At 33.2% G+C, this 15,189-nt stretch overlaps 1 protein-coding gene and 1 long non-coding RNA gene across 2 annotated transcripts; one reads left to right on the top strand and one right to left on the bottom strand.

Annotated features, from left to right (window-relative positions):
* Positions 1-4,497: 4,497 nt before the first annotated feature.
* On the top strand, positions 4,498-8,322 carry LOC128188758 (uncharacterized). The gene is made up of 3 exons (XR_008244185.1): positions 4,498-4,559; positions 6,329-6,728; positions 8,092-8,322. It is a non-coding gene; the product is annotated as an uncharacterized LOC128188758 (long non-coding RNA).
* An 825-nt stretch (positions 8,323-9,147) lies between these two features.
* LOC128188757 (uncharacterized) lies at positions 9,148-14,940 on the bottom strand. Its single transcript, XM_052860009.1, has 10 exons — positions 14,588-14,940; positions 14,172-14,489; positions 12,405-12,533; positions 12,071-12,175; positions 11,765-11,866; positions 11,254-11,441; positions 10,880-11,129; positions 9,917-10,041; positions 9,705-9,815; positions 9,148-9,267 (listed from the first exon to the last, which is right to left on the bottom strand). Exons 1-10 carry the CDS (start codon positions 14,643-14,645, stop codon positions 9,241-9,243), a joined length of 1,413 nt encoding a protein of 470 aa, XP_052715969.1. The 5' UTR covers positions 14,646-14,940; the 3' UTR covers positions 9,148-9,240.
* Positions 14,941-15,189: the final 249 nt, after the last annotated feature.

Raw genomic sequence — 15,189 nt, forward strand, 5'->3', positions numbered from 1 at the left:
ACCCATGAGTCAGAACAATGTGATGAAAATAATGGTTAAGACTATGAAATACCCTTAGATAACCCAAATGTACCCTTAGATGAAAATATGGAAAAAGATGAAATAGTCCCCTAAGTAGGTCTAGGCTTCAAACCAATCCCTAAACCGCGTAAATCAATCCCAAAGCCCTGTAGTGAAAATAACAAACAAGAGTATGTGTTGGCTATTATGAAGGAACTAACAAAATTAATAAACTAAATAAGTTTTATTATTGTATAATGTAGATGTAAATAATCTTGAATAAGCTTAGCTTTGTATATATTGCACGCTTTTAAAAAGGTATGATAGGAGGACCCCCTGTGATATCAAAACATGTATTGAGATACGCCGACTAGCAAACGCGAACATACCACCTCGGTTATTTGTATATGCGAAGTTAAAGAGCTTTAACATACTAGTATACTCGAAATACATAAAACAGCGACTAAGTAAGAAACTATAAGACTAATTTTGGTAAGTGATTTTAGATTATTCGTAAAAACAATCAAATTTTGCTATCAACATCTTGAGTATGGGACAAGGTTGCTTAGGTTTTCATTGTTTAATGTCTTAAGACATAAGATATTAAAGTTTTCCCTATAAATTCACTTATGGCGGAATTGCCAGTAACTAATTTGCAACCCATGAAATCCTCGCCTTGGGCGGGAAGCCCCTGGTTTTATTTGTGTTTACATTTGGCACTAACAATAACGATATGACTTTGTATTAAGCAACGCAAAAACTGTATTTTTCTTTTGTAAGACCAGTCTTAGAATATGCAGACATTATATGGGACAACATACCAGAATACTTGGTCAATAAGATTGAAAGTATACAATTGGAAGCAGCCAGAATAGTTATGGGAGGGAATAGACTGGCATCCGGACATCTGTTATATAAAGAAACAGGATGGGAACCATTATCGAAACGTAGGGAAAATCAACTTCACAAAATAATTCAAAATATGGCTCCTAATTACTTATCTTCTATCATCCAAACACAAAAAAACTCAAGGACATAACTACAACACAAGAACAATGCACCCACTGCGAGAAATCAATACAAGAACTAAGCTTTATTTAATTCATTCCTCCCAGCTACAATAAGACAATGGAATGCTTTACCCCAAAATGTGCAATCAAATCCTTCATTACATTGCTTTTAGACATACTTACATACCAGTAGGATTAAAATCCCAAATTATTTTTATTTAGGTACCAGAATAGGCCAAACTCTTCACTCCAAACTAAGACTAGAATGTAGTGGTCTTAATCTTCATTTGTTTCAAAGAAAGTTAATCAACTCGCCTCTTTGTACTTGCGGCGAAGTTGAAAGTACTGACCATTTTTTACTACACTGTAATACATATTCCAGAGTTAGGATCAATACAATCCTGACACTTCTATATTTTCTTAATGTTGAATTATTGTTATATGGTAACGAAAGAGAAAACAACAATATTTTTTACCTTGTCCAGAAATTTCTTGTTGAAAGTAAAAAGTTCTGAGTTCACCTGTTGTTTTACTATAACTACTGTATTACATTAAAAACCATATTTGTATTACATTAAATACCATATTTGTATGTACCTGTAAAAGGTTCTGAGTTCACCTATTGTTTTACTATAACTACTGTATTACATTAAATACTATATTTGTATGTACCTGTATGTTCACAGAATATAATGCTTATTTAGAGCTACTAAGCAACATTATGGTTCAATATTAATACATGTTTAAGTAACCTTAGTCTATTAGTATAGACATTATCTATTGGTTTGAAACAATTGTCCCAATACTCAATTCCAGCTATTTTTTTCTCGCCTTTCATTCTTTTTTCTTTCTCTTACATTTTTCCTAATCAATGTTTATGTGCAATGTTATTGTAATTGAAAATTTTACCCACCTCTCATTTGTAAAATGACGAGAGCGAGATTAACATAAGCCTTTTGGCTTGTTTCTCAATCTTCTGTGTACTGTTATTATAATATGTATGATGAAATTCACTAAATAAATATTGTTTAAACTAAGCAACGCAAAACTATTAAAACGTGGGGTGGTATATGCTGTGGTGGTTGCTGGTCAGGTTGTCGAAAAAGGGGTAGTGACGGAGATAAGAAAGGTTCTTCCAAAGACAGTGTATTTTGTTAAGCGAATCCAGAGAAATGGACATTTAGTGACATTATTGAACTTGAACCAATCCCGAAAGACAGTAGGATCCAAGAGAAACCCCGACGGAGCAAAGACTCGAAACTCGCAAATTGACCAGTTACACGGGGACAATTTTGACGAAACTAGCACAACAACTACTTGGAGAGGAGAAAAATGAAGAATCTCCATGGACCAAATACTATAGACCGGACCCAGAGCTGGCACGTAAATACCTGGAAGAGAGGCCGCGATGTCTACGCAACTGAGGAACGCAGGAGACGCTCCGCGAGAAGTTGCCTCGCCGTCCGCACCGACCCTCTATCCACGGGTGCCGATGATTGATGAATAATTAACCTGCAGCCGTGAAGAAGTTGTGTATTCCTTATAAAGAAATTATGAAATTTAGTGAAAATTTAAAATGTGAATTGTGTAAAATGTCTTAAAGTAGAAATGTGCGTTATCTTGTGCTAATATAAATCATGTATTTGGTGATTCACTCTAGAAAACTACAGGAAGAAATCGATGGACTCCGTACCTATGAAGCTAACCTCACCCCTTAGAAGAAAGAGATATTTTGTGAACTTACAAGCATGCATTGACTTTGTATATATATGTGACATTAAGCTTAACCATACTAAGTATTACTTTGATGATGAATTACGATTATATTCAACTATGGTTATTTCATCTTGGTTAATTATTGTCATACTTTATTCATTATTGTTTTCATGATTGTAATGCGATATAATCAAGCTATATGATTTTATGTACATGTATACATCCAGGTTATAGATTTGTTTTTGTAGATGAATGATGTTCCAAGCCGGAGATGGAAACATGTCACTTGTTACCATCTCTTAACATAAATGTTCTGACTGGTATGTCACTAGGAAGTTCGTCTGATCAAGGGTGGATCAAGGACGCTTTCCTACTCCAGGCGCCAGGCATAAGAATCTCCTTCGGGATATTTCTTTTGTTTGGGGGAGGTATGTAAACAGATAGCCATGCTATGACATTGAATTGCTAGTATTACATATTGGTCACTATGATACTTATGTGTACTGCGCACTGAATGGTGTTAATGATAATTAATAGAATGAACTCTGTGAATCTTGCAGCACTGCGTAGTATTCCTAAATAATGTTATATAACCAGGTGAATAATACGGGCATAATAATATCGAAATTGAGAGATTAAAAACAAGTGTCATATTTGGCGATTCTGTGTCTGCAACGATAGCTCTGGTACTCTATATGGAGTCATGTATTGTGTATTCTATATGTTAACCTTTGTAACCTTTTATGCCATGTATGAATGAACGTATTATGAGTAAGTGATGCCTCATACCTAGGTGGAGGACTCCGAGACTCAGGACTCGGAAACTCAAATCTTTCATTGGCGGTTTTGACAGTTTTGTTACTTTATTAGAAATAAAATATTAATCTTAATATTGAACACTAAATCTTCACTTATGATCGCCGTAAATGGGCCGAACTAATCAGAACTGTCCATTATAAGTAAAATCTTATATAAAATGTATACCCATGGGAAATGAGGTTGAGCAGATTCATAGACTCTTTGATTTGGGCTGCTTTTAATCGTTGTAACTTTGACTATACGGTCATACTTATTAATAAAACCGCTTGAGAAAGAAATACTGTACTTGGTGATTACTAAGTTTGAGCTGACCCTCAAGTGGATCCGTAAGACAGAAGGCTTACAACGGACATCTTTCAAATAACCTCTCAATCGGCCTCATTTACAAAAATGAATTTAGTTTGTAGCAAAATACTAATTGTGGATATTATGAATACTTTGAACAATTATAACCTGGGAGAAGTAGAAATGACATATTTTTTTCAACATACATGTCCAGAAGAATCTTCGCGAGCCCTGCATGTGTTTAGTTTACAGTGAATACGCATGCGTATAAGTATAGAAGGCTGAACCCCGTAACTGTGGTATTTTGTACATGTATAAGTTATACGTAATTATTAATTTTAATGAAATAATTAGATTTATTTCATGAAGAACTTTGTAATTTTCTGAAAGTTTACACATTCATGAGTAGTGCAAAAGTACCAAACCCGATTGTTTATATTTTTTCCCTGTATGAAAATGTACCTGTTTGTATGTACCTCTGACGATTTGTATTTGTGTGTATTATATATATGTTGCTCTTGAACCAAATTATTTGGTTTGAGCGAATAAACTGAACTTGAACTTGAACCTAGAAAAATTTTTCAAGTCGGTTTTTTATAAGATGCGCCGTACTGTCTCTTTAATATATTTTAAAACAAGAGTAGTTGCCCTTTGAATACTGACGTCACATTATTGTGTTTGGAGCAGAATAAAATGGCAGCGGCAAGATTTACTGAAATCTTTGCAAAGGTTAGTGAGAAAAAGTTTAAATATCTACAGAACATTGTATGTAAACAACAGCAGCAAAATTTCCAAAGATAATTTGAAAGTGAATATTTTTGAAGCGCTTGATTCGGTCAAATTGGACAAAATGTACTGTATGATTTACTTTAAATGGATATCTACAGATGATCACTTTTGTGAAAATATGTTTCAGATTTTAGTCCTTGGGGAAACAAAACAATTGTTACTGACTGACGACGGAACTGTATATCAGGTTGAGTATGTGTCGCCGTCTGTTAGATTGATCAACACATTAGATTTCCGTTGTCAGTTAGTAATAAACCTTATAAGAAATATTATGTGAAAGAAGAGAAATGTATTTTAATGCCCACATGTGTTCATTTCAAAAATGTCGTTCCCATTATAAACTGTATGAACTTGTATGAGAATCATAAACGGTTTGAATGGAAACACTTATTGTTTTATTTAATTAATAAGGCAAAATCTGCACGCATTTTTATTAAAGAACTGATAATTAGATTGCTTTATTGTGGTAATGTCAATGTATTGTGCCAATGGTAAACAGGCTTTTTAAACTGTCCATTGTGGAAAAAATCTTGCAATTGAAAAAAACCTGGTTAAAAGGTAATTTTTACGAGTATGCTTAACCAAAAAATGTAAAAAAAAAAAAAAAAAAAAAAAAAAAAAACATAGCACGAGTATTAGTTACATTACAAAAACAAAAAATCTTTTTATTTCGCCAATTACTCGACTACTGATAGTCATATTTGAATTTAAATCAGAATGTTTCTTAAATGTCAGACTGAAACACGATTCTGTACAATGCCAAAATGAGCAGAGCAAATTCCAACAAAATATATCAAATATAGTAGTTTTCGACAATGCATTACATGATCGTCTTTTTGAAAGTTTTGATACATTAGATGTATGCAAGTGACATTTATTTTGTGATGCTCAGGATGTATTTTATGGTGGTTTTGATTACATGTATGTCGGATGACAAAGGATGACAAAGGAAAATCAGTTTTAGAGGTGCTTAATATGTATCATATGTCGAAAAATATCTTTTTGAAATACAAAGCCATAGACGGAATAACGCAATACGATAAAGCATTTAAGAGAATCCAAAATTTTGCTACCTATTTTTTACGGTTTTGCAACATGTTTGTAGTCCCCCCCCCCTCCTTTTTTCTTTGATGGTCAATGAATAATTTTATATGAGACTAAAAAATATAATATATGCGATTATTAATGATGACTGAAAAGTGAATAATGTTCAATTTTGTCTGAAAATAATACAATTAATACGATTATTAATGATGACTGAAAAGTGAATAATGTTCAATTTTGTCTGAAAATAATACAGTGTATATATTGTTGAACATAGAAACGTTATGACAGATTACCTTTTGCCCTGACATTCCACTGGTACTCGCAATCATATCAAAATGTAGTACTGCTGTCAAGAAAAAGGCCCATAAAGGCTACCGACATTTTAAACGACAATGTGACAGATAGCTACATATTCAAAATCCATATATTTTGGAATAGATCAAATGGTTTTATACTGATGTTAACTTATTAATAACATTTCAGATCTGACTTATTTAAAGTAAATAAACATAACATGATAAAGTGTTCACAGTATGACTGAAAAAAAAACAACCTTTCCACCAATCGATTCAAAGCGCCGATAGGCAGACCAAATTGTGAAATAATAAAACCTTACTATCATTAATTCAGAATGACAGGGTCATCTGTATTTATCATTGCAGCGACACAGCTGGCAGGAAACTGTAATATAATGACAGCCCCGATCTGTGCTCACTTTATGAAAGAGCTGCCACTTATATATTGTAACAGAGGAAAGGCTAAAATCCTAACAAAATCAGAGGAAAATGAAGGGATCACTCTTCAGCGTTTTATTGTTTTGCTTCATGAACAAGGGTTTGTCGAGCCCGATCCCTTCTACAATGGCGTCTACTACCCCACCACTTACCACGACCCCCTTTACAACACAGATACCCGGTTGTGAGTATGATGGTAAAATCTATCCCCCTGGAGCAGACATCCCAGAACTTAGAGGAGAATGTTACGGCGCTTCTTGTAGTGGGGACTTTGGGTTGTTCTTTATCATGCATTGGGATACCTTTAATTGTGGAGTTGAAACATCGTGTAAGTATCGACTCTGTTTGATTGTTTTGAGCTGTTCATTTAACAGATGTTGCAGTACTTATATTCATAAAGTTGAAGATAGGTCGTCTTTACACTATTTATCAAAAGATAATTTATAAATTTCTTTTAAATGAGTACTTTCATTATAACTAGTTAAGGAAGGAGTCTTCTCGTTATCAGACATATTTTTTATATTAAGAAATTCATAAAATTTTGACACAGTCAAACAGATCATATAACCAAATGATTCTATCATTTTAATAAATTTTACCTTTTCGTTTTTGCATCAAGGTCAGGTCAAGGTTTCTACCTTTTTCCTCAACTTAAGGGATGATGAATATAAATGTAATTATCTGCAGTTATGTAGACATCTGTTTCAGATATGAAGATTCTATTCTTCAATGAAATGATAAAATATCAGAATGACTATCAGCTTATCCTTCTAATTTGGAATTAATATTTAAACTAGAATTGATATTGCTTAGACCGCAATTTTTTTTTTAATTTTGAGGATATTATGATTATTCTTTTATGCTTCCAATATTAGGATATTTCTGATTTTTACATATTATAAAGACCTTACATAAAGACATACATTAACAAAAAAGCTAATATACTGACTATTTGGTAAGAGAAAAAAATCCGATTTTAGTGATTTTTTACACAAATGTATTTAGAATGAGCGTTTAAAAAAGCTAATAAAAATGTAAATTGATAAACAAATCATATTTTAAGAACATTTTTTGAAATCCATGTACCTTATTATTAGTTCACATTAGTTGGAAAAATCCACAATTAATGGTATTGTTTTAAAAATGCTAAATAGACTCATGAATCTACACCAATTCTAAATTGCAAAACATGTGATATTTTCCTACGTCAATGTTACGCCAAAAATATAGTCCTTGTAAGATTCTAAACTTTGATTACTATTTCTATGTCAAGTTGTATGATGAAAAAAAGAAATATGATAATGACCATTCAATTAAACTTACATTTGACAAGTCGAAAATCAGAAAAGACTCCTTCCTTATTTTGTCAATGATTTTAATAAGGATTTATTGTATCATTTAATTTGTTTTGAAGAAGAGGATTTTCAAAGATAGGTTAATTCATATTCTGAAAATTTCTTGTTCAATTGTATTTAAGATCTTTTCAGAGTAAAACATTTAGATTAGCATCATTTTATAATAATTGATATATTCCGCATAATTTATCGACACAAAGATAAGATGTATATCTTATTTAAATTTAAGATGAAGATGGTCGTAAATTATTGGCAATGAAGAAAAGAGTTTCACTTCTTTGATACAATGAATCTCTTAAGTGATCACAATTCAATGTATGTTTTGATTTCCTCTAGTGTTGACAACCCTCGGATATACTTCCCCCAGCACTACTCCAATCTTGACCACCCCACCGCCGCCTACAGCTTAATCTTAGGATGTTACAACCCCTGAAAGAAGCCTCACCTGACACAACTTATGAATAACCGTTTTATAGAATATCTCTAAAATATTTCTGATCCATGTTTCGTAAATATACATGTATGTAAATATGTGTTGTGATGTTTCAATACAAATGTACCACATTCTGTTTATCTCCCTTTTTATTGATAGTAAATGACAGGGAACAGATTTACCTGAATGTAATCCCTCAGGTTTACGTACAAAAAATAAATCTAAGCCCTCCATTGATAAAGTAAATTATATCCATTTTATATACATTGTAGATAATGAATTGAATTGCTCAAATTTTAATGTTAAATTATTTCTTGTCAGCCGCCATTTTGGTAACCAACTTGTCGACGCGTGGATTTCTTTTCGTGCTGGAGATTTTGATATAGATAACTAGATAGATTGTTCTTGTATAGTCAAATAACATGTAGAAAGAGTAGATTAAGGATGTGAATCAGACAATATGAAGACATTAATGACAGTTATCGCTGAATCGTGTAACACTGTTCGCATTAAATCGTATGAATAATTCAATTAAATAATGAACTAAAAAGAAAAGTGATTTTGTCTGTCCTGGATATATATATAGGAGTTCGATGCTAAACATAAGAGAGTAATTTTAGGCTTAGTACTTTTTGTTTAGGGTGATTCTTAAATATCATTGCTAAAAAAAAAAACAAGCAATGTACATTGAATTGTCAGTGTTTCATTCTCGAGGATTGATAAAAAAAACAAAATACTAAGCTTTGATTAATGAGGTGTAAAAAATTCCTTGAGCAGAATAGCATAATTGTCCAGCTCCTAGGGTCATTTTACATAAAACACAAAACTGGGCTTTCTCCAGAAAGGAAATACCTGGTTTATCTAACAGTTGACGATCCAAAATTCTAAAAAAAAAATTAAAGAAAAACTTGAAATTTAAAAAACTATTCATAAAAAAAATATTCATAATCAAAACATACTCACTCAATGTGACATTTTATTCAGAGAGTTACTTTGATATAAATTCAATAAATATAATATCATGAAATTAACGGTGACAATTATGTCCCATTTCATTGTTGTTCTTGTTTTTCTTCTTCCTAAAACAAAGAAAAAAGGATGAAAATGTTGATATCGCCTTTTTGCAAAGGATATATTTATTTCGTGTGATATCACTGTTAACAGAGTTTATAAGTTTTATTTTCTTTCTTTGTAATTCTTTTTATAAATTTTGATAAAACGATAGATTATATACCATTGTTGCTGATTTAACTTTGAAGACATAGCCGAAGAAATTGAGAAACGCAATAATTCATTTGAAGACCTATTTTTAGTTCAATGTAGAGAAAATTAAATATCATAATTATTGAACTCCTATGTCACGTGAAGGCAAATACAACGTTTGATTTTTTCTAGATTGTTGGATATCAGCCAGTCATATAACTAGAAATTAATCAATCATATAAAAAGTTATGATTATTATTCTACTGAAAGCTACTTATTTAGAAATAATACAAACTACTTATCAAACACTAACCACGCGGTTTTTGCTTTTCCTTTTCCACAAAACTCTAGCAATGATGAGTCCGGCGATTAGTAATAGCAAACCAACCCCACCAATAACTGCTGGCACAACAATGGGTGCTACAGAATAAAAATGTCATTATACAAATATACTTATTCAATAATGATTTTATAAGATTATCATTATTCTAACCAAAAAATCTATTATGATTATTTTAATTTGCTTTTTGAGGATAAAGAATCCTTGTCTTCTTTTGATGTTTGTCGTTTTGAAGAATTTGGATCGGCGGAGGATTGAACAGGTGGGGTCGTTTTTTTGATTTTTGGAACAAGTGTCGTTGGAATTGAACCTGTTAAAGAAAATTATTCTCATTAAATCCGTAATACAATGTATTTATCTATTCTAAATCGGGCAAAGTGTTATTCCCTGAGAAGAGCAAACGATACTTTAAAGGAAAAGCGCACATTTGCTAGCATTGGTGTGACTTTGGTTTACGATGTTACTAGTATTTTAAAGTTGACCCTACTGGTAAGGTAAGGTAAATCGTAAGCGAAATACCAGGACGCGCTTATCTAACTAACCAGTTCTGGAAAAAATTGGTCACAACCGTAAACTACTGTGGTTTCATCAATATTCGTTGAATACCAATTTTCGTGGATTTCGTTGTTTAGTTGATCCACGAAATTAAATGTTCATTGAAGTGCAATTTTCATTAACATTTTGTATTGATAGGGTCACTGGCCACGAATTTACGTATCCTTGAAACTGTGATTTTCACTTTATCCACGAAAATTGATGCCCTTGAATTTAATACGCTTAAAATATTTTGCGACTCCATATAAAAAAAACTAAATTTCAAACCCATTGTATATGTTGCCTTTAACATAAAAATCGTATTTGCAAAAATAATTTCTTAACAATTCATCAATAATGAGGTAATTTAACTTTGAACAAAATATAAATAAAGATATTTTACAATGAAAGTTTGTTTCAGAGCAGATTTGATGTCGGGAAAAGCAATTCGCAATTTGTTTCCGCTAAACATTTTCCGCTAATAAAAGTAAACTTTTATAAAGTTCAATTTTTTTATATCTTTATTTTTAATAAATTGAAAATTTAGCATATCTAATATGAGCAAAAATTAGTTATTTTATTTTTTTTACTCATGTTATATCCTTTGTACTTACAAGTGGTCGATTTCCAAACATGGACCACCAGGGTTGCTGTCGTGGATGTCTGTGGGTACAATGTATTCCCCCATTCATTGCTGATGTAGAGCAGGTACCCCGGCCCTGGGGACACAGGTGTCCAAATCCTGAGTGTATCACTGGAAGCAGAGTAAACGACACCCCCAAACGATGACACCGTTTCGTCATTCTGAACAGCTCCAGAAGCTGGGAACATAAAACCGCTATTGTAACCAGTATCCGCTTGAATCTGAAATGAACAACCGTTTATATTTCAATTTAAAATCTAAATTTAGATTTAAATAAATAATCTCAATATAATCGTACAACTGGTGTATATAGTTGTACGTAGAAGAGACAATTGAGGTACTTACTCTGACAATCAGGATGTCGGTAGCTTGATTATAGGTTGTATTCAGTGAAATCTGTGATTTGCTGTTTTGATTCAGTGCATATGTTAATGTAAACATATTTGTTATCCGCCATGCTTTAATTTTAATCAGACCACGTGACCAAGACTCACTTGCAGAACCCCAACCATCATCAGCAGAGAAAAGTTTACCTTACAAAAGGAAATGCCACATTAGTGTGTTACCATGACTAGTTTTTTACGCTATTTTTGTGATTTCAATTTTCAGTTTAAATATGACACAAAGCGCTAAAGGTATATCGGACTGATTTTTTACGCAATTTTTGTGATTTCAATTTTCAGTTTAACTATAACACAAAGCGCTAAAGGTATATCGGACTGAACATAATCATTTCTTAGAACAATATCATAACATTACCTTTTGCATGTTAGAGGGAATAAACAAATAAGTTTGTAGTACATGTTTCACAACAAGTTGGAAATTCTGTATTATGCAAAAAAGGTGGATTCACTACCGTTTTTACTGGAAGGCGCCCATATTCTGACATGACTTGTGTTGTATCCATATATGACGCCTCCCCAGGAGCTTGTGTTGGGGTCAAGAGCGGTCATGGAACCTGAAAGTCAGAGCGAAGCGGAGTTTCACCACACCTACATGTATGTTCTATCTATGATAGACGATGTAATTGCAATAAAATTTGTGCACTTTCTTTCTTAGTTAAATGAGTCATTGTTGCATACAACCTTTTTATCAAGTCTAGTGCGGAACTGATATACGGATGTTCTGAGGAAAATCCACCACTTGGATGATAGATACTCACCTATCCCGTCCGATAGCCATTCTGTACCGCTTTGTTGTATTTGGACCGTGACTAGATCTGGTATGGTCCCTTGGTTGTGGGCAATTTCCAAAAAAGAACCGCTCACTTAAAAAAAATACATTGTCAACTCACAGGTTAAAAGAGGATGGATTGTAAAAAGGAAGTAAAACAATATGAATTATAATAAGTTAAAATGATTGGAATAGAACATTAACACATAGCTTATAGTAACATTTGTATAAGAAACTATTAAATGTGTGAAAGAGACACTACTCGTTGTAAAATGTGTAACTTGTATTTTTTATCTTTAAGAATTATGTAAAGAAGGCCTTACCTGAATTAGAGAGGGAAATCCAATTGGATTCATACGTTGGATCGGGAAAATCACTTGGGCACCAGACTAGAGCTCGAACGCTTGCACGCCTTGCATTCTGATATACGGGGCCACGCCAAGAGGAACCGCCTAATTGTTCCGTGGAAAGGCAAAAAAATAACGTTTTATAGAATTTTACCTTTTCAGTTAAGTTGAAGACATGTAAACATTCACGTCACTTGATGACTCACAAAGCATTAATTTATCAACCATTAAAAAGGGATTTATATGAACTTTATTTCCACACTATATAGCAATATATAACAGTTTGAAAAAATCATCGCAAAAAATGTATACAATTAAGAATTCTGTAATACGGTGCAAACAATAAAGATTTTTTTTCTCTTACGCTTCAAGACTATGAAGGTGCACAAGACCGTGAATATTAAGAAGGGAGACACAGACTTCTATCTGAGCTGGTATAACATGGATTTACTAGTATATTCTACATGCACGCAGTGATTTGCAATGGAAAACAAAATTTACGAGACCCATCGTCAATCAGACAATACGTCAAACTAATATTATCGGTTTTGGGGGGGGGGGCAGTTTGTATGTGCGTGTGTTTTTTTTTATTTTGATAGAGCAACCCCAACTTATATCAATTTATATGCTATCATAATAAATTCTAATGATTCTGGACGTCAACTCTTTTTCATCCAATACGTTTCGCCTTAATATGTAGCTGCTCGCAGAAACAGGGTTAAACATATGGTCATGAAATTGTGTTTCAATTATCATTTTAATTAAGGAGTTACACCGGTTAACTGAAATGACACATGATAATAGAAACATTAAAATTCATGATAGGTCGGGGTTTGCTGGCGGGCCGCTTGTTCGCAAAGTTTACATGGGATTGAATCGAAATTGGACATTAAAAGTGTGCTAGGCCGAGTATCAACTCCATTTGTTTTTTTTTGAACAATTATATATACCAGTAATTTATCTCAGTTAATTCGATACACAAGGGCATGCTCTTCGTCTTAACAGTTTCTAAGGCGATGCAAACTATTGACAAACAAGTGGATAAATAAGGACGATCAACAGTCTCGTTTGAAGTCATCTTTTCGTAAGTTCTATGGTCGATACAACGACCTTGTCAGCAAATACAATCTTACAATGGGTCGCATGCTGAGTGACGTTTTCATGCTAATTATAAGACTATAATTAATCAACTAATTGTCTACGGACAATTCCTTTTTTTCAACGATTACGACAAAGAGCAACGGCGGGTTTGACCGGTCAGCAGAGGATGCTCACTCCTCCATTGCCCTTTGATCATACCTCTATCTTTTTAGAGGTTCGTGCTGCTCTGCTTTGAATTTGTATTTCGTTTTATGGATTTTTGAGATGGTTGACAGTTTTTCATTGTCATTTTTTCACGCATACATTTGGCATTCGATACTTTTAAAAAATTTCCAATTTTGATAATTGATAAAGTACATAACATTAAATTACATGCAATACAAAAAAAATAAATGTTCACCGAAAAAAGCAATAGGTCTATCACCCTCATAAAAGATATATTGATCACCTACACATGCCATTAGGCCCGTTACCCTAGATAGATACTAATTATCAACTTTTTTGAATTCGACATTTTTAAAAGGGAAAATTGTATGTCGTTTGAATAAAAACGAAATATTTACCTTCTTTAGTTGTTTATTCTATAAAACTTTTTTTTGCATACCATCGGAAACCAGCAAGTGATTTTAACCGTAACCATACCTGTGTATATTATAGTCCCCGAGGGATATCCATCTTTAGCCTTCGGTATGAACAGGATAACTTCATCTTTGTTATATTTATACACGATGCCGCCGTAAGTTCTGTTGATGTCATCATCCCTCTGTGACGATCCGATCCCAGGAAAGTAGAAATTGGTCCAGTTACCGGAAGATGGTCGGATCTGCAGCTCAACTTTGGCGGGAAATTCACCGCACTCGTGTTCCAGGGTGACGGAGGATTTCTGTGTCTGGGCCTCAACCTCTGTCCATGGGCTAACAAAGTGGGGCGAATTGACGCATCGACTGAATACTCTGAAATCTAAATGTGAAAATTTAAATAAATTGATCAAAATCAAACACTGACGCGATCTCAAATAAATTGACATCATTTTTTAATATTAAAAAGAAACCACCTACCATAAACACAGCAGCAAACTAAAGAAACTAACACGATTTTCCTGAACATATTCTCCATATTTACTTCATTAAATTGAAGTAAAAAATCATTATTCAGATTGAATTTTATATGATTTCATATCTTTAGAGTTTAGCATGTGTCATCCCCTGAGACTTTGTACAAGTTCACAACAAACTTCAACACTCGGACACATGCGGCGAGCAAACACTTGAAAAGTGCGATAATTTGGAATAGCAAGTTAAGGTAAATCACATAAATAAGTATTGTAATCTTGGATCTGGGGATTTTAAAGAAGAGTGAAGATTATCGTTGTCATACGCCACACAACACATCTCACACGCTCCTCTTGTCCGGCATTATTAAATATGGGGGCATATTATTACATTTCTGATATGGATGGTTTCTACTGGTGGGAGATAAGGCTGTTTGATTAATGTTATCATACAACATAGAGTAAACGAGCAGGCAAGGACGAGGCGAGGGGGTGTTTTATGAAAAAGACCCGGATCTGTCTGTTAAGGTGGCCAGTATTCCATTAGTTAAGTGGCAGGGATACACAAGCACCCTATCTATCCTTTGTCCCATCTTTATCTTATTCTTG

This window comes from Crassostrea angulata, chromosome 6, assembly GCF_025612915.1.
Source record: "Crassostrea angulata isolate pt1a10 chromosome 6, ASM2561291v2, whole genome shotgun sequence".
NCBI classification, from domain to species: domain Eukaryota; kingdom Metazoa; phylum Mollusca; class Bivalvia; order Ostreida; family Ostreidae; genus Magallana; species Magallana angulata.

Coding starts and splice junctions, on each gene's coding strand:
- LOC128188757 (XM_052860009.1), bottom strand. CDS start 14,645: ATGGAGAATATGTTCAGGAAAATCGTGTTAGTTTCTTTAGTTTGCTGC. Junction 14,490..14,587: donor AGTTTGCTGCTGTGTTTATG/GTAGGTGGTTTC, acceptor TTTCACATTTAG/ATTTCAGAGTATTCAGTCGA. Junction 10,042..10,879: donor TGTTTGGAAATCGACCACTT/GTAAGTACAAAG, acceptor TTTCTTTAACAG/GTTCAATTCCAACGACACTT.